The sequence below is a fragment of the Diachasmimorpha longicaudata genome, chromosome 7 (assembly GCF_034640455.1).
Source record: "Diachasmimorpha longicaudata isolate KC_UGA_2023 chromosome 7, iyDiaLong2, whole genome shotgun sequence".
Taxonomy (NCBI): Eukaryota; Metazoa; Arthropoda; class Insecta; order Hymenoptera; family Braconidae; genus Diachasmimorpha; species Diachasmimorpha longicaudata.
The window spans coordinates 5,874,586-5,892,941 of NC_087231.1; the positions used below are offsets into that span (position 1 = coordinate 5,874,586).

An 18,356-nucleotide genomic window follows, 5' to 3' on the forward strand; every position below is an offset into this window, starting at 1 on the left:
ACCAACCAAATGTACCGCAATTACAGATCATTCGTATTCCCCACAACATAACGGTTATTTACAAATTAATAGCCAGATCATGGTGGCTGGAAATAAAATTCGCTTGACAAAACAATATTTTTTTTTACCAGTATAGCACCCCCTTACGACAGCCTACGCGTAATCCCATTCCAATGAATTGTAGTTCGATCGTTTCCGGAATTATACGAGCATGATGGGCGGCGAATGGAGGAAGGAGTTTAATGTAAGAATCACGTGAATAACCCTCTCACCCCTTTCCCCTCTTGTGGCCCGTACGAGAATGGCAAAACCCTTGCACACCCCACGTGAATTATAGTTTGGTTACTCTGGTTCATGGCACGTATCGGTCCTTCCACCGCTAGCCTGCACTCAAGACTCTCTCTCGTGGTTTACGAGATGGAAGTTAAGGCAGTGTTATACCACACCAGTAAAAATTTATCCCCCACCACCATGTTGCTTTAATAGTCACTTTCGTGGCTTATCGTTGGCTTACGAGTGAATTTAGTAGAAAAGAGTCAATCATTTTATTTCATACTTTCATTCCCTACCTATCTCGCTCCTTACTTTTCATTTATTTATTTATTTATATTTTCACTGGCATTAAATTTTATTTCCATAGTTAACTAACATGTGACGGTGCATAACTGGATTATTGACGGGGCCAACGAATGTAAAGAATCATTGACCCCCTTCTGTGTCGGTTATAAAATCCACTCCTGAGAAGTATCTCAACCCTTGAGTACTATCCACGAATAGGATAGTGTGTATAAATTTTCAAAGACTCAAGTTTCGAGTCTATTGCCATTGGCACTGACTACAAATTCACACTCGACACTTATCCATCAGATGAATTAAATAGTTGGGGAGTCTTGTACAATTAACAGTGTGGAAGTGCAGTTAAGTTTTTCATTACATCTGGAGAGTACGATAATTCCGTTAATGCAACTGTGAATCATGATAAAATTACTCTGCACTGTCTCTGACATGTTACTTTCATTTATGAGTCACTGATGAGCTTTCAGGACGACTGTAATATTGAAAATAAGGTGTGTCGGTGCACACTGATTGAGGGGATTTATTACTGTGAGAGAATGGCTACTATTTTTTTTGGCGGATTTTAGGGTACATTTAAGTTCACCAAATATTCATTTGTGAATAATTAACAAATGTACATTGGTTTACCTTGAATTGGAAGAGAACCACTGGTTGACAATTGACAACCAGTGGTTCTCATTACCATCATTGACAATTGTTTTTTGGATATATTGAATTTAGCTGTTTGTTAACCGTTAACCATTCCTGATTTACATAAATGAATCATTCTGTCAGGGTAAGAGATGAAAAAATTCATCGGACATGCAAATAAACTTATGCAAAGTTTAACTAAAAGTGAGAATTCCGGGAGGGCTTTTAATTTAGAAGAAAGACAGGCAGCCAGAAACTCCGTGAAAACTTATCAAATTTTTAATTTTTCTTCCTTTTTCAGAGCTTAATCCTTTTTTATAATGCGGGAAAATGGGTCTTGGGTGCCAGACCGAGAAAAATACATGTTCTTGGGTATCACATTGTGATGAGCTGCCTTCTGAGAGATCGATAGAAGTCCCGTCAATTATTTACTACGTTGTGCGATCTCTTTCAGTTAAGAATTTTCTACTTCTGTTTCCGTCAATTTTTAGACATTTTTTTTCGTTTTTTGTTGAAAAGTTGATGGATTCGACGCGAGCAAATATATTCTTCGGTTGCATTCTTGAATAGCTCCCAACGTTTCAACTTTTCGCACCCATTGTTCTACGTTTTTGAAAACTTTTCTCACGATTCGCAGAAGTTAAAAAAACATGTAGTAAAATCATACCATTCTGTAGTCGTCGATTAAATTACTGCATATTTTCCTGAGTATTTCCCTACGTGTACTCGCGGTAAAATAGTCGTAATCGAAGGAGACGATTTCGGGAAAGAGGTGCGGCTACAACGCGACCCCAATGGAGCTTAAAATCGCAGAACCATTTGGTTGATCGTATATATATAGAAACGCAAGTTGTAAGCTCATGAAGTGGATACTCAGAGTGAGAAAGGAAGGGTCGGAGTATCGGGGTGTGGTTTCCCATAGTGCGTACTCGATTCAAATATCATCAGCTTTAATGAGGAATATTGAGGGAATATGGGGAGATCGCGTAGAGAATTGCAAGGATACGTAAGTGTCATTATAGTCGATAGAGAAAGACAGTGGGACTTTTATACCGACAATCTCGCTCATTTAATTTTACCTTTCTCTTATTCTCTTGGTGTTTCAATCTCCTTCCTTCCTTCCTTCCTCTTTCTATTCGTTCAACGTGGCATAAGCCGCGCGCACCATTCTCCGCATTCTTCAATCACCTCCGGATTCGCTCTTTTCTTCAGGATCAACTGAAAGGCCATTGTAAAATGCCACATTATCCATTCCGACTAGCCATCAAAAGCTTCAATTTGTTTGGTGTCCCGTAGCATCGACTTCTCACGCCCGATGGAGTGGTATTTCTTTGGGGCATTATCGTCGTTCCTGATAACACGGTTTTTTATAAAATTCCCCTGTGCTGAAAGTTTTGACGAAGGTCCACAAAAACCCCTATCCGACACATTGAAAAGAGTGAAAGAAAATGGAAGTTCAGAATGAGTGGAAAAAAGCATGCAAAAGAGAAAGAAAAAAAATCACTGGCTAGATAACAGATTTGCTGTATCATTTTTCTTTTCGTCGATAGTACCCTTCTCACGAAATCAAAATGAATGTCGGGTATTGATTATACGTGATAAGCTGAGGGTACATTAAATTGTGAGTGTGATCCTTTTGTCACAGTTCATCAATTATGCGAACGTGTCAGGGATTTTATCGAAATTGCAACGAATTTCGGGGTTGAAGTTTCAGACGATTTATTTTAAGTAAATGGCCTCATGTTTATTAGAATTTTAACTCTTTGCCTTATGTAAAATGAAGATGAACAAGAAAATACTTTTGAAGCTTCCATTGGTCTTGCAAAGCAAAAACAAGAAATTAATTGATGTCACTCATGATTCACAGTGTCACACATGACACTGTGAAGATGTTAATTACTCCGTCATTCATTATTTAACTTCTGAATTATCGTACAATGTCTGTCCGCATCTCAAATAATACCTTATGTTGGCTCGTTTTTGAGTGAAAATTTACTCTGGTCTTTTTACTGTATATCAATGTGACTGACAGAGATATTTCAATACGATAGTCTTTGTATAAATAGAAAATTCTTTCCCCATTGGATGCACAATATATTTGAATAATAGACTACTTGTATTTTGGGATATGAAATCTCAATGTTTGGATAAATGGTGTCACACAGTTTCTCGACAGTAATTGGGCTATTCTTAAAAAAATCAGTAAAACTTGACGTAGAATCTCGTCGTCGGGTAATATCGACGTAGAATAGACAGATGGACTTCTGCGAGAATGCACACGCGATGATGGGTGAGAATTCATTTCACTCGGAAATTCGAGAGCACCCCACTGTCGCGTAATCCACCAGTTGACGTACTCGGGGATGAGCTCCAGTGCATATATAGTCAGACTCAGAATATTGCAAATATTGAGCCGATGAATAAGAAATCGTCGTACAGACGTTAGAATATGCAAAAGATGGAAACTAGAAACGAAAGAGTTACATTTGTGAAACAGGTTTCAGGAATGGAGGTGGGACTAGAGTGTGGGAGATGAATAGAAAAGATGAGACGACGTGAGAATTGAAAAGGAAAAAAAAACGACGACTGTTTGCACGAGGACTTAAGCCCAAGAATACTTTATCACCCTCAACCCCCGGTAGTCTCGACATGTCCCCTCTTCTTGTCCTCGCTCTCAGATATAACGGCTTGCGATGTCCTCACGGCGGACGTAAAAGTTAGATTGCTGAAATAGTTTTGGTTAGTGGGGTCTTCGGTCTTGGTTCTTATCACTGTGTGATAACGCGTGAAACTGAAATGATGAATAAAAGAGAAGTATTACAACGGCTAAAGAAAAATCTGTACAACTACGAAGAACATTTCCATCACTCCATTCATATTCCCTTGGCTAACCGAAAATTCACGGCTAATTAATGTTCCAATTAATTGCTAATTAAGCTCGACGCATTTCCAAGCAAATTAAATTCCCCGGCGGATGCAACCGCGCATATACTTTTCACTCTTTGTATCCCAACGGATTCATCCCCCCCTCCTCCCCTATTCCTGGCTTTCACCCATTTTTTTTTATTCTCTCCCGCATTATCACCCCTTCTCACTTGCACCCACGCAGAGATCTATTCACCAGCAAAAGGGATCCTAAGCAAAGTTGACGCCCAGGAGGTAGCCGCCTCGAAACTTACCAGGTCCCACCGCACGTTGCACTTCTCCATTCCTGCAGCTTCTCTCTCTAGATTTTCTTTTTTTTTCAACCTCTTGGTGCTCTTCTCCTTTTTCATTTTACTTTCTTTCGTGCTCACTTCCCCGTTTCTTTTCCTAACTCAGAAATCTCTGAGCCCCTTCGAAACTCACAAGGGACACCGGCTACTGCCAGCTCTCGCGCTTCGACGAAACTTTTCGTCTCGCTTTTTCATCCCGGATCAGTCTTTAATCGCCCCATCCCCCACCACCATCTCGGTCACAAGTGATACAACTACGTGTATTTTTTTCCCCCTCCTTGCATCATTCTCTTCCCTTCCTCAACTCAAAGTTGAAGAAGGACAAAAAAAAATTTTCAAACTCACTTCTTCCCAGGGGTTCATTAATTTGTCTTTTTTTCTTTTTCCCCTCGTTTCACCCGTCCAATTTCTTTTTTAAACCTATTTTCGAGTCAGTATATAGATAAAGAACAAGAATTGAAGGAAAAGATTCGTTATTCGATCTGGCGGTGAAGGGTTACCTTTAATTTCCCGCGCACGACTGGCTGATGGTTTTCCGAGTACTGGGGGGGGGAGGGTTTACTCGTAATACGTGAAAAAGACGTATCGTAGGCGGTGGCTCGGGCCGGAGGGGCAAGGGGTAGGGGGTGGATTACGGAAAAGAACCAAGTACAAAGAGGATAAACAAACAGCTGGCGTCTCCGTAGAAAAAAAACAATAACGGAGAGAAAAAGCGTACGGACCTCAGTAAGACTCGACACTCTTGGGGTGCCTAACGGCCGGAGGGGGAGCGAGGGGGTGATGCCAAGGAAAATCGCGTATACGGGTATATAAAACAAAAGAGTTGGAAGCTTGATACAAAAATCTTCTTCTATCCCCTCATACCCAGGGTAAATATTGTCTCGCACTATTCACAATTTGCTTTTGCTTCACAATACCACGACCGTTAACACTTCGTCGTGGTCCACCGAGAGAAAAATATCTCACCCTCCGTCGTTCTCACCATCCAAATCTTCCCCAGGTTTGTTGTATTTTTTCATCCATTTTCCGTTACTTTTTTTTTTTTCTTCACATCTTATAATTCTCCGTTATGTGTACGTACTGCACTAACCCCGATGTGAGTTCTCACTCTCGACATTCATTCGTGTTTCCACGTCACGCGGTCTTTTCACCATGTCCGTCTCCATCTCGCCCTTGTCCTCAGCATGAATGCAGTACGTGATCCATCGCAGATGAATTGCAAACGGGGGAGGGTGTTTTCAAACGAAAAAAAAGTGGCAGAAAAATCATAATAATAGATACGATGATGGAAAATGAGTGATGGCATTCGTCCGTTTTTCCAAACTGTCAGAACTGGCGGATTAATTAAGGGCGGTATGTTCATTACCACGTAGATAGATAACAATACTATTGAAAAATTTTAGGTTCAGTGCTCCACATGCATTTCTCAGGTATTGATTTTAATATTTAATGTGCGAATAGCCGGAAGAATAATGTTTTATGTTCGCGGGCAATCTGATACGTTTATTAATATTTTACACGAAGGTGTGATTATTCTGTGTCATTTGGGTAAACCCCTAGAACATTGTCTGTAGTCGTTAAAGAGAAGACGAGGGAGGTTACAATTGCCAACTCACTGGCTGTAGGTCGGCAGGGGGTGGTTGAGCAAAGCGTTGAGGCTCTTAACTACCTCTCATGGTGTATAAGATATTCTAGGCTACAGCAATAAGTGGAAAATGTCCGGGATAGGGTTACGAGGGACTATTAAGGTCATTCCATATTCGAAATTAGTTGGTTTACGGATTACCAGGTGGATTATATAACCAACTAATATAAAACCGAATGTCCGCTGGACAATGACAGCGTTGTTGTACATATTCGTGAAAATTACAGTTTTCCTGGTCTCACAATGATGCGACTCCTGACTTAATGACGGCGGGGAGAGCGGGTGAAGATTATCATGTTAAAGTCAACTCTTTTAGACAGTTTACTTCGCTGTCGGGTCTGAGTCGAGTTATGGTGTAGAGGGAATTTTTTGTTTTAAGACCAAACTGTGTTGATTATCTTTATGGTGATCATGTGACACTGTTTTCACTCCATTCATTAATTAACTCCATGCATTCATCCCGAAAACAGTGTGAAATTATTTTTAGTCTTTTTGACGCAGATGTCAGAGTGATAATTCATCCTGAATTTCCTAGTGAAAATGAATGGATGGAATTGAATCCCTTTTTTCGGCTGTGCGTATTGTTGAGTCGTAATAATGCATCAATGATTAATTAAAATTGAGTTCATGGATTAAGTTTTTATTTTTCGATTTGTTTCGATTTCGATTTTTAATTCCGTATCAAAAATAATTAGACTGTATGTAATTAAACAGTAATTTTGCCCATTATATTTATTAGGGACAGATATTAATTTTTAATGTAAGAGCGTTCAATTGAGAATTATATCCACCTGATTCGAAAATTTAATGGTCAATGCAGTAAAAATTTGGATAATCAATACAGCCGAGAGTGATACCATTAAAGTCAAACCAAATTTCATGCTGGTAAATAAATAATTAAATTCTATTAAAATAAATCCGAAGGAAGAAAGAATGAGAAAGAGAAACAATTGTGATGTACAGGCTGAGGAAGAGTGAAAGAAGTTGAAAAAAAAGGATTGAGGAGCGCCAACACATGATAGTATGACTAAAGGTAATTAACATGCTGGGTAATTAGGACACTGGTGTCTCCTGAATTAATTAAAACCGTTTCAATTTCCCCGGCATTGCTGGGCAGATTACATCCGGAGCCGAAATCGGCGATACAGATAGAAGGGGTGAATGATAGCGCGATGAGAATAGTGCAGAATAGGGTGAAAACCATGAGGGGTAGAGGGAGGGGCAGAGGAATCGAGCCTACAACCCTGTGAACTTCAATTTACGTTTGACTACTGAATTGTCCATTCGCTAGCGAAAATGTAATTACCTCATGGAAGAGATAGCGCGAGGAAGAGAACGTTCATTAATTGGCAATGTCATGGAGAGTCAGAGAAAAAATAATACGTGACAAACGTGATTCTAATCAATCTTTATTGTGACGTATTAGGGTAATTAATTATCTCATTTCTCGTGATATTATTTTAAATTTTCATGGATCATTGAAATGAGCTGTACGTGTAGTCGTGATAAGGTAAATCAATTCGTAGTATTGATGGATCTGTGAATTTTGAATCTAACAGCATTTGAATAATTGAGATTGCACTTGAGGGATTAATTGAAATAGGATTAAAACGACAGACTCCATGAATGATCATGTGACGTCCGATAATGGGCAAAAAAATTGTGCATCAGTTAATGGGACCTTAATAAATTCAGCAATTACTGAAAATTAGTTGGTTCTGCATTTAAACTTATTGGGGAAATTGCAAGAAATAGTACCTTTCAAACTGCGATAAAATTCGTTCTGCTTCTGGTTAAGTCGAATTCAATTTCATAAATGCCCTGTCCATTGCTCCAACCGGAGTAAAATCAATTTGAAAAGCGTTAAGAATATCGAATAATTCCAGTCCCACTCTCAGCAAATTTTCTACCCCGTGGAAAAATCTCAGTATATACTTTCAAGGACATAAATCACTGGATAATCTCGTTATAAACGAAACTATTCTCCCGGTAGTTTTGGAGCAATTTCACTTTCTTACTGTACCAAATCCACAAGTTTTAAAAGTTAAGTGAAATGGTTGAGAATAAAGTTGTCGCGATAACGAGTGTGAAACGATATCACGAATAACTGGATCGTGATAATATTTCAAAAATTCGTTTTTTTTTATTCCCCACCACTGAGGATCTTACTTGTCCTTCCTCCATCTGTTCCAATGTCCGACGTTTCAAATCTTACTCCACTGTAATGGTTTTCAGATTTTTACCGTCACGTCAGATTGAGCACGCACTCAGCTATTTCGTGGAACATACTTTCAGTGGTTTTCCGTAATAGTCAGAGAACAATTCTTTGCACTACTTTTTACTCACTCAAAAGTATGTTACCATCTGAGAAAACTCTGTAATCGCACATATTGCATGAAATATATGTTGTGGGAAATCTACTGTGATGATATAAAGATAAAAATGTAGCGTTGAAAGTTTCACTGAGTGCGGAAATGACATTCCACGTCTGTATTCAAAGTTTTATTTTTCCCTCTTGGTACTGTTACCCATTTATTTTCATTTTTACCATACGTAGAGAGACTATATTGCACTGTTCACAGACATGACAGTATCTAAACTAATGTTCCCTCAGTATTGCCATTCTCATGGTCTGTAAAACATCACCGATTGGGCAAAAGTATTCACAGTGTGTCGAGTAATAAAGCACAAATGCAGTCGTCTATTATCAATTACGAAGGTAGACGCGATAGATCCCCTATCACATAATATGTTCACCTCCATTCTCGTTTAACAGCGTTATAAATGTCCTCTATCGATTAATCTTGTTGGCCGAATGTGATTTTAATGTCTAGCCACTCGAATACCCTATTTTACCCCCTTTACCCATCCCCTTTGTCACCAGTAATAGCCGAGTGATGGGAGTCTGCCTGTGGTCAGACGTGAATTATTGATTGCAAAAATTTTATTTGGCATAATACCGCTTCCGTTATATTGAAATAACATTGATATTGTTCACATCGAAACCAGGAAAATTTCCTCCACCAACTGTATGTCCAGGAATTCCATATTTCAATGGGTTTTTGTAACGATTATCATTATGGTAAGTGAAAGCTTTTCAATTCGGCTGCCGGTGTCAATCGTAAAAATTATTAGACTCGTCGAGTTATACAGCCGAATCAGCACAAAGTTATCTGTATAAAAGTGTACTTTACAGGCTTTCCCTGGCTTACTAGTAGTTTCGCATCTGAGCTTCCGCCATCTTGATCCCTCATTCCGCTCATCTTAAATTAAATTAAAAGTAAGAGAAACCAATTAAGCTGCTCCGCAAAATTTCACGCGATCTCGTCGGTGGGAGAGAGCTTTGGGGGAAGCTTCTCGGAATGCAGTACTTCTTTCCCATTAAGCTGCCTTCCGTTTGGCCACCAGACTCGGCGCCATTAAGCTGTTCGTTCTACCGTAAAAATGGGTAAGGTATAAGAAAGACAGTGTGGGAAGAAGTGTTAGGGAGTAAGAAGATGAGACAGGGTACAGCCAGGATAAAGAGTAAGAGTGGGGAGTTGAAAGGGGAAAAAAAGTAAATTGTGGAATATCGCGGAGGTTAAAACTTTTGGGAGAATTAACTTGGAATTCGACGATGAAGGAAAAAGAAAACCGACAATGGACAATTAATTATGCATGACATGATTCTTGGTGGAGTTGAGGAGAAAAAAAATTAAGTGTTTGAGGGAGATATTTGGGAGAGTGATCCAGTGAACTTTCAGGTGAGATTGTGATGTTTCTGGTCAAAGGTTACGGTACGTTCATTCGTCACTGACACAGATTCTTATTTTTCCTGACGTTTTCTCGTTCTCTCGAATGAAGACAATTGAAATAGCTTTATGTGAGGATTGAATTATAGATGCTTAGAATGAAGTGAATCGCTGGGCTTTCAGCATTCATTCGTATTTTTAGATATTCTATCCAATATTGTAATGGTCTTATTCATGCATTACTTACGTTCATGGACAGTAAGTTGAGCCTCAGCAGTAACAGCATCACCAACTCCATTTTCAGCGACACATTCCCATGTTGCTTCGTCCCTTTGAGGTCTGACTGGATCGATCCTCAGTACCGAGCCATTTGCGTAAGCTTTAGGATGGTATCGGGACTGAGATGCTAGAAATATTAAACATGGCTTAATTATAAATATTTATATTGAAAGAATAATCGATGTGTCACCAAATAAAATAGCAGTTGTATTGGATAAATATTTAGAACATTTCTCTTATGTAAATAATTTTATAGAAAAATGTAAATATTGTCATGACTCTTTTGTTAGCCAATTCTCGCATGCAACTTTTGCCTTCAACTAATGCTCGGTGGATATAAAGAGAGGGATCACAATATGAAATAATAGAAAGTGATAGGCGATAAAGGTTTTTTTGATAAACCTTTTTCTATACAAAATATTTCAATTCTAAAAAGGTCTTGTTATATATGAATTACTGGCTCTTTAAGTTAAACATGTCGATATTGTTGAAAGTACCATGCATAATCGTGTTTGAAATTCAATATAAACAATTTCTTAGAAATAATTTTCCACTAACGATTTCGTTGACCCAAATAATATTTTATTCGTTCTTTTCTCGAAATCATTAAAGAGATGAAATATTTGTGGTAAGAGATGAGTGTTTGATATTGAGTTGATAATTTTCTTAGCGCAGTGATGCAATTGACGAGAAGACATTAAATTTTCTTTAAAATATATCTAGACAAGAGCCAAAAGCGTAGCATCTTCTCGGGAGAAACTCAAGAAACCAGTGTAGCATAGTTCCTTTCCAATTCTCTTTTGGCTTTACGAACGGCTGGTGCGGGACGAAAACAGAGTGAAGAGTAGATTGACTAAGGGTTAGAGAGCGTTGGTTGGGTTGTACGAGGAGGATAGACTCAAGGGAAACTCAGTATCCCGTAGTAACTCGGGCGAAAGAGAATGAGAACACAGAGCAAAGTAAGGAGACAATAAGATCACTTTGGAGTACCTCCGACAGAAGTGCACAGAGGTGAAAAAAAAAATGTATGTTAGGATGAAGAAAAAATATATCAGAAAAAAACTTACAGGTAACTTTCTTGCCATTCTTGCGCCAGTGTATTTGGGGTGTTGGTGCACCATGGGCACTGCAGTAGAAACTTGCAATGCCTCCGGTCTTCACGTGCTGCGAGCGTGGCCTCATCAGGATTTTGGGTGGACCTGGTTACAACAAAAATCAACGAGAACCAAATTTTAATATCACTTTGTATATTACCGTAAGGAGAAAAATAAATGTTATTTTTACAGGAACACAGGAGACGGTAATATCCATTAAAATGTAGAGAGGATATGAAATATGCAGCTCATACGTGGAGAGAAAAATCGGAGAGAAATTCTAGTTCTCGACTGTGGAAATAGAACACAAACTGACAAACTCCCATATTTTATATGAAACGAGAATAAAAATTCTAGATTAGCAACAATAAATTTACCGGTGAGTTCATCAACTTTTCGTGAGAATGCACGAGAAAATGTTCAGAGTTGACATTAAAAAATTCCTGAGCACGTCAATTTGTTGAGTAATTTCGTAGGAAATTGTGGAATCGTGGAAATGCAGCAGTTCATATCCAAAATATTAATGTTTTGCCTCGACAATCCCCTCTCCCCTTCTATAAAACTATATTATTTATCGTTATCCAATTTTCATCCGACAAATTTTTCATGTCGACTAATTGTTCATTTTCTCATAAAGACTCTCGTGATGAGATAGACAAATTAATCTACTACTGAGGGAAAATGTTTGTCCAGTGACTTCTCCAGGAAACTTCTCCTACTTTTCTCTCCGCGAACAATAGAATATTTTAAAGACTCCCCATATTTTTCACTTTCACGACACCCCGCTGTCACTGCAAAAACCAGTCAACCGGAAGTGGTCAATGCGAGAGGATTAAATCTATACAGAAAGCCTGGCGAATGGGATTTTGCAATTTAATGGAAAGCATATCGAAAACGGCAGCATTACAGTCGCATCCTCTCTGTCTTTTCCCATTTTATTGTTATATCAATGTAGGCCAGATGGGTTCCCGAGTGTGCTTATGCTCTCGATATTTTTTTTCGATTATATGGGAATTTCTCCTCTCTCATGAATCCCCCTCCCTTCAGTGCCCTTCGATGTATTTGCGGCAGTGTGGGAATACAGAATATTTATTTACAGCGCGTCCAGCGCATCAGCAGCACCTGCTGCGTCGTGACCCGATTCGATAATTTATAGCTGAATTAAAGGGACGTCAATGACCATCCACAAACTTTCAAATAGACGGAGACAAAAGACTAATAATTTTTACACCGTCGGGTTGCAACTCCAATCGAGAGATAATTGAGATTATAAAAAAGCCGCATAATGATAAGCCGAGTGATTAATGGGAATTTATTATTGACTTATGAAGGAAAAAAAATCATTATTATGAACAGTAGCTTACGTTTATCTCGCGTCACGTTCCCGTCCCCAGACCGTAACCAATTATTATAATGAATACTTACACCGGGTAAATCGAGGGCAACCAAAACAGAACAAGAAATATTGAAATAATTACAAATAAAGAAAATGTATCGATCGAGATGGTGAGGTGATATTGGTCGGTGGGAACAGTTGAAAAATCGAACGAGTGGGTGTGCTTGAAACAAACGACAAACAGAACGGAAATAATTGCGCCGAGCCGAGGGCATTTGAAATCGGATGCCGGAAAGAGTGAGGAGAGAGTGGGGAGGGAATTGAATGTACTCGTGTTGGTAGACGGTGTATGGGTGGGTAACGATGGAGAAAAGAGGTGAGGGGAATGGAGAGGGGATGAAGGGTAGGTGCTTTGAAAAAGCTCACGCGCGTGCCGGGCCAAAGCAACGGGTAGGGGTGAAGGGAGGAAGAGAGGGGCAGGGGAGGGGGGGAAGCCCGAGTGTACAAAGATTAAACGCCAGTGAAAATTAGATTGTGAATGCGATGCCGTGAACCGACCCGAGAGCGCTTTGCGTATACAAACGTAACCGTACGAAATGAACGTCACACTGGCTTGTTGAAAAAAAAAATGGAATCAAATAATAAATGAGAGATGAAAAAAAAAAGTGGCGAGAGAACTTGAAAATTTATGCCTTGGAGCTTTTGATGGGTGAATGTTAATTATTTCGTCATGGAATTGAACAAATATTGCCGAAGGCGATGAAGAATATTTCTTAACGTGGATTTGAATTCATTGTAATCATTTTGGGGAGAAATGAAATGAAAAGGTTGAATTTAAAATTATGGGAAGATGCCAGTAGGGGAGGATTTAATTTTGAGATAATTTATTAGATTTGAGGAAAAAATTCGCGAGAGAGTATGGCATCGCGTAAAAGTGAAGCTGTGATGATTGATTTGTTTAGTTTTATTTATTGATAATGTATGGGGTCTAGTGTGGTAATAATCGATAGTCTGGTGAATAGGACAGTTGTTTGAATGGCGAACCAGCCCATAGCGAGCCGAAAGGCCTTGATTCCCCGGTCGTGCAACTAGGAAACTGCAGGATACTACTGGCGCTGTGTACGTTAAGCATCATTGATTATAAACGTTTCCGAGCGTATGATGATCCGGTGTCAGCAAACTATGCTGGTTGAGGCTATGGCAAAATGGTGAATCCATATTTTATCCCCTAAGTTTTAAAACTCCCCATTCGCCCGCTGCCCTTCAGTGAACGTGCATTTCGAAGCCCATGGATATGATTCTGAGCGTAAGCTGGTCATATATAATGGCAGAGACCCTTATTCGCATTTTACCCCTGAAAATTCATTAGCGTATGCTTGCCAGCATTGTCGATCACCCATATAGAGTGGATTCGTCCATTTTCTCCCCTCATCACTCACACCAATATCTCTCCCACCACTTTTCCCTCGATTTTCATTGAACTCAGTGAACGCTTCGGACATTTCACACGACAAATATTAATTTAATTGGAATGGGTTTCACTGTGTGTATGGATGGAACCGAATCATTGTTATAGGAATGTGGTATGAGCATTGGACTTACGGATAAACAGATTATCGATTTTTGTTCGTAACTTAATGTCTCTTGCAATAGTGAAAAAAAAATGAAAATTTTAATCGATAATAACCGATAACTAATTATCTTCATTGAACATGGTGAAAATGAAATAATTTATCCAATATAAAGCACACATTATGAATGGTTTTGCTCATATGCCAATATTTAATATTTATGATGTCGAATATTTCGAGTAAAAGAGATTAATTTGAAACGGCAATGGTGGATTATAATTTTCAATTACACGGCGATAAATTGTGTAACAACTTAATGAGTCAAATTTTTATTTAATAGCATAGGATTGGATGTCGATCAGAGGGTGAGATCGGGGAAAAAATTATTTCAAAAATCGCAGGGAATTTTATTATGTGCGAAGCAGACATGGGATGAAATTCTTATTGGATAAAAAATATTTTGCGGAAGTTCGTGTGGAGTATCTATATAAATGCGTATATCTCTAGATAATTATATTGTATATATGTATACATATATTATGTTTGAATTACGTATAAAGTATACGTAATTCAAGTATTATTTTTTTCCGTGACGTTATTCCCTTTTTTGTAACTCTCACACACCTTTTGTTGGCACTTAATGTTGTGCGACATTCTCATAGAATGGACCTAATAGCTTATGCATAAACTACAGAATATTGGGTGTAAATCCCGGTTGGTCGGGCTCTTGAGACCACTAGAAATCCGTTGAATTTCGTGGCGTTCTATACGTATGCAAAAGCGATTGTGTTTGACCAACTTTTCATTCAAGAATTTCCATTAGTCAGTGAAGTCAAGCCACAGACAACGAGAATCAAGAGAATAGAACAGGTAGAAGGGATGTACATGGTAGTGATGGAGGGAGTGAGAGAAATGGGGGTAGAATAGAATGAGGAGAGCAGTGAGAGTGGGGCACAGGTAGAATGGAGTTTTGGACGAGGTCGACGAATGATTTCAAATCAACATGTCTGGTGGTGCGGATAATTCAATTTGAATATGTATTCAATTCAAAAGCTGTCTCGGGCTAAATCTACAGACTCTTTTTTAATTCGCGCAACGTGTTCTCGACTTCCCTCACACGATTCTCCCTTTCAATTTTTTTTCCTTCATTTTTATGATTGTGATGATCGTTAAGGAAATAAAACAGTTGTTGATTTCAGATTTAATGGACGGAGCAAAAACTTGAGGAAGAATTACATGGGAAAATGTAACAGTCATGTCAAATGTTTTTTCAGAAATTTTTATGCAAAAACTAGAATAAACTCTGGAAGGAAAAGAGGGAGAGCAGCACATTCTCTCCGTTGGCTTCTGGGAATTTTATGGATTGAAACGTAGTTTTTACGTGTTGGAACTTAATTATTACATAACACTTCGTAAAAAATCGCGCAGAGAAATGCAATTCCTGGGAGAAGGGGTGTACTACGTCAAACAGCGTTGCTAGGTAATTTTCCCAGCACTTCTTCAAGAACTTTTATCACCCTGTCATTACGAATTATCTGTATTTCCATTGAAACAGTTGTTTTCTCAAGATTAATTTCTTATCTCAATTATGCGAAGGAAAATTCCTCGTTGACTTTGATATTTTTTATTTAACGCAATTCGAATGAGGGGCAAATTTGAAAAAATATTTGAAGTGCACAGAATTACTCGAAGTTTGTAGAGATGATTTAATTTTAGGAAATTAACTTTCTATTCACGTATATTTTTCAAGAATACAAAAAAAAATCAAGTTTGGAACAGCGCTATAATATTTCTAATATATTTTAGGGCGAACAATTCAGAAATATAATATTTGATACTAATCTCCGATAATTAAAAAACAACATATTTACCATATCAGTTAAAATTAACATTTCCAAACGCTTCGTAAATATTTCCAAGACAATGAATTTCGTAATTGCCCTTAACGTTCAATCACCGACATCACACACTCCCTCCAATAAATCCCAGAATCATACCCCTCTGGTTTCTCTGTTTTCAAACTACCCTTGATAAATCTTGAAGAAGCTCAACCACATTTCGCCTCGACGCCATTCGCGGAATAAATGCTCTACCAGTTTAATCATTATTATTAGGACACTAAAAACTCCCGAGTGGCAATTGATCGCGTATATATTGCGTCCTCCACAGGTATTAAAACTCGTCGCCAGGTCATTACTCTGTGTAGGTGTATGAAGCATCGTCTGCGTATCGATGTAATAAACGTACCGTAGCAAAATAGCATTTTACGCAGTAAAAAGCGCATTACTCGACGACTGGCGAAGATGGCGATGGTAAATGGCTGTGGAAATGTACGATCTGTGTCAACGTAGGGTTCTCTTCTCTTTTCTCTGTACACAATTTCAAAACCTCCCTCTCGACCTCTACGACTGTTGGGTGGATGATGGGAGGGGGGGGGGGGGTGAGAGCAAAGACCAGGAGAAATACAGTATAATGGGCGCCACGACACGGGCTAAGAATGCTACCGGCCCCTGTACTGAATTTATGCAGATGTATGCTGGCAATATTCTAAATAAGTAGGCAGTCTTGCACACCAGTCGACGCTACGATTCGCCACCCAGCAATTTACCCCCTTGAGAGAGGTGAATGGAAGGAGAGGGAGAAATGGAGAACGAGAGAGGAGAGCTTTCTCTTATATGTAGCTGCATGGTTGATGTCACTGGCTCAGAGATTTTTTTCTTCTTCTATTTTTTCTCCGACTCTCACTCGTAGGAATTTTACATTGTTAAATGCTGGAGATGGGGGGGAGAGAGGGGGAGATGAAGACTCTATAGACGAAGGAAGGGAAAAGGTGGAGGAAGATATAGACCACGGGGAAATAGAACAATTCGGCTTTGTGTTCAGCGGTGGAATAAAGCGATGTTCCAATTATTGTTGCTTTTGGTTTTGCCAAGAAAGAGTGCCCCGGTATTTTCCTTTGAGAATCGAAACACCGTGGTGAAGAATTCATTATAAGTAGCGAGAATTCTAGGGGAATAAGAAAGAGAGGCAAGAGAAATGCGGAAGAGAGAGACCGGCATAAATTTCAGTGATTTAACCTTTATATACGGCATTGGATAATAAAATTGTAAGGAGAAATACCAGTGAGTACAAGGGACAAGTGTTCGCTTTTCGAATTCCTCTCTAGTTACGTTCCTATGTAACACAAAGATTGAGGTAGAGTTTTTCAACTACAGAGAATGATAATTATGTTGCTCTTGTATTTTTTTTTATACTCGGCTAGTGCCTGTGTTTTCCCGTGCTTATAAATTATAATTTTTTTTCAAAGTTTTTTTTTGTCTTGTTTTGAAAAATAGGCGAGTGGGGAGGGGAAGCAGGTGGGAGAAAGAAAAATGGGGACAAAGAGGAATTACAGAGAACTGAGGGAGTATGTTTTGATAAGAGAGTCTGGTGGAATGCGAATTAAATGGTTGAACTTGGTGGCCCTGTTCACCGTTGAATTAGAAGGGGTCTCACATTTTCTCGGCTTTGTGTGACTGCCACCTTTGTACCATGAAATACTTTCGTACACTAATTGACATTCTGACTTCTATGAATATAACATTCGTGTCTATAATTTTTCCGGTAAAACATAGTGACAGATCCACGGGGTGTCCATGAAAATTATTCTCTCTGCATTTTTTCATTTCAGTGAAACAGAATTTATTTCATTTTTCCTCATCATAATTCTAGCATTAATCGTATGGTGTGGTGATCCTGTAATTGGCAAACTCATGAAAAAAAATTGTGAAAAATTATTAACGAGCTTGACACAGGTAGAAAAAACCAAAAATGTTGGAAATTATTTTAAACCAGAAAATTATGCAAACGTAACGGCAAATAGAGTGCAACACAGGTTAAACGTCTAGAAGACATTTAAAAGTTGTCGTTCGTGGGTGCTCAGATTTGAATTTTAAACTAAAATACGTTTTCTCTTCACCGATGAGTTCGAGAGCAATGGCGAACCAAAAATGTACATTAGGAGATTTAAAATTCAAATAACGTGAGAAGTTGTTTCGAGCAGAAGAGTCGTGGCAGGTAAAGATTCGAGTCTGTCCACATGATTTCAAGTTGGGACAAATTTTAATGATCATGTGTGTATAATAATAGCAGAGTGGTTCTTTCGCTTTTGCTCTCACAACTTGTCGATGCGCCAAAGGGACCAGAGGGATCAACTTAAATGAGGAAATTAACTAATGGACAATGCAATACATTTTGATTCATTATTCCCCACTTACTTGACATGTACGTGATGAACATT

General features: G+C 38.7%; 1 protein-coding gene across 4 annotated transcripts in view; it reads right to left on the minus strand.

Moving 5' to 3' along the window:
* Nucleotides 1–18,356, minus strand: part of LOC135164484 (tyrosine-protein phosphatase Lar) — a 284,343-nt gene that overhangs the window by 67,857 nt on the left and 198,130 nt on the right. For all 4 annotated transcript variants that reach the window (XM_064124877.1, XM_064124878.1, XM_064124879.1 and 1 more), the window contains 2 exons: nt 11,144–11,275; nt 10,045–10,203 (listed from right to left, as the gene is read on the minus strand). In XM_064124877.1, the coding sequence (XP_063980947.1) occupies nt 10,045–10,203; nt 11,144–11,275 (291 nt within the window). The remainder of the gene's footprint in view (nt 1–10,044; nt 10,204–11,143; nt 11,276–18,356) is intronic.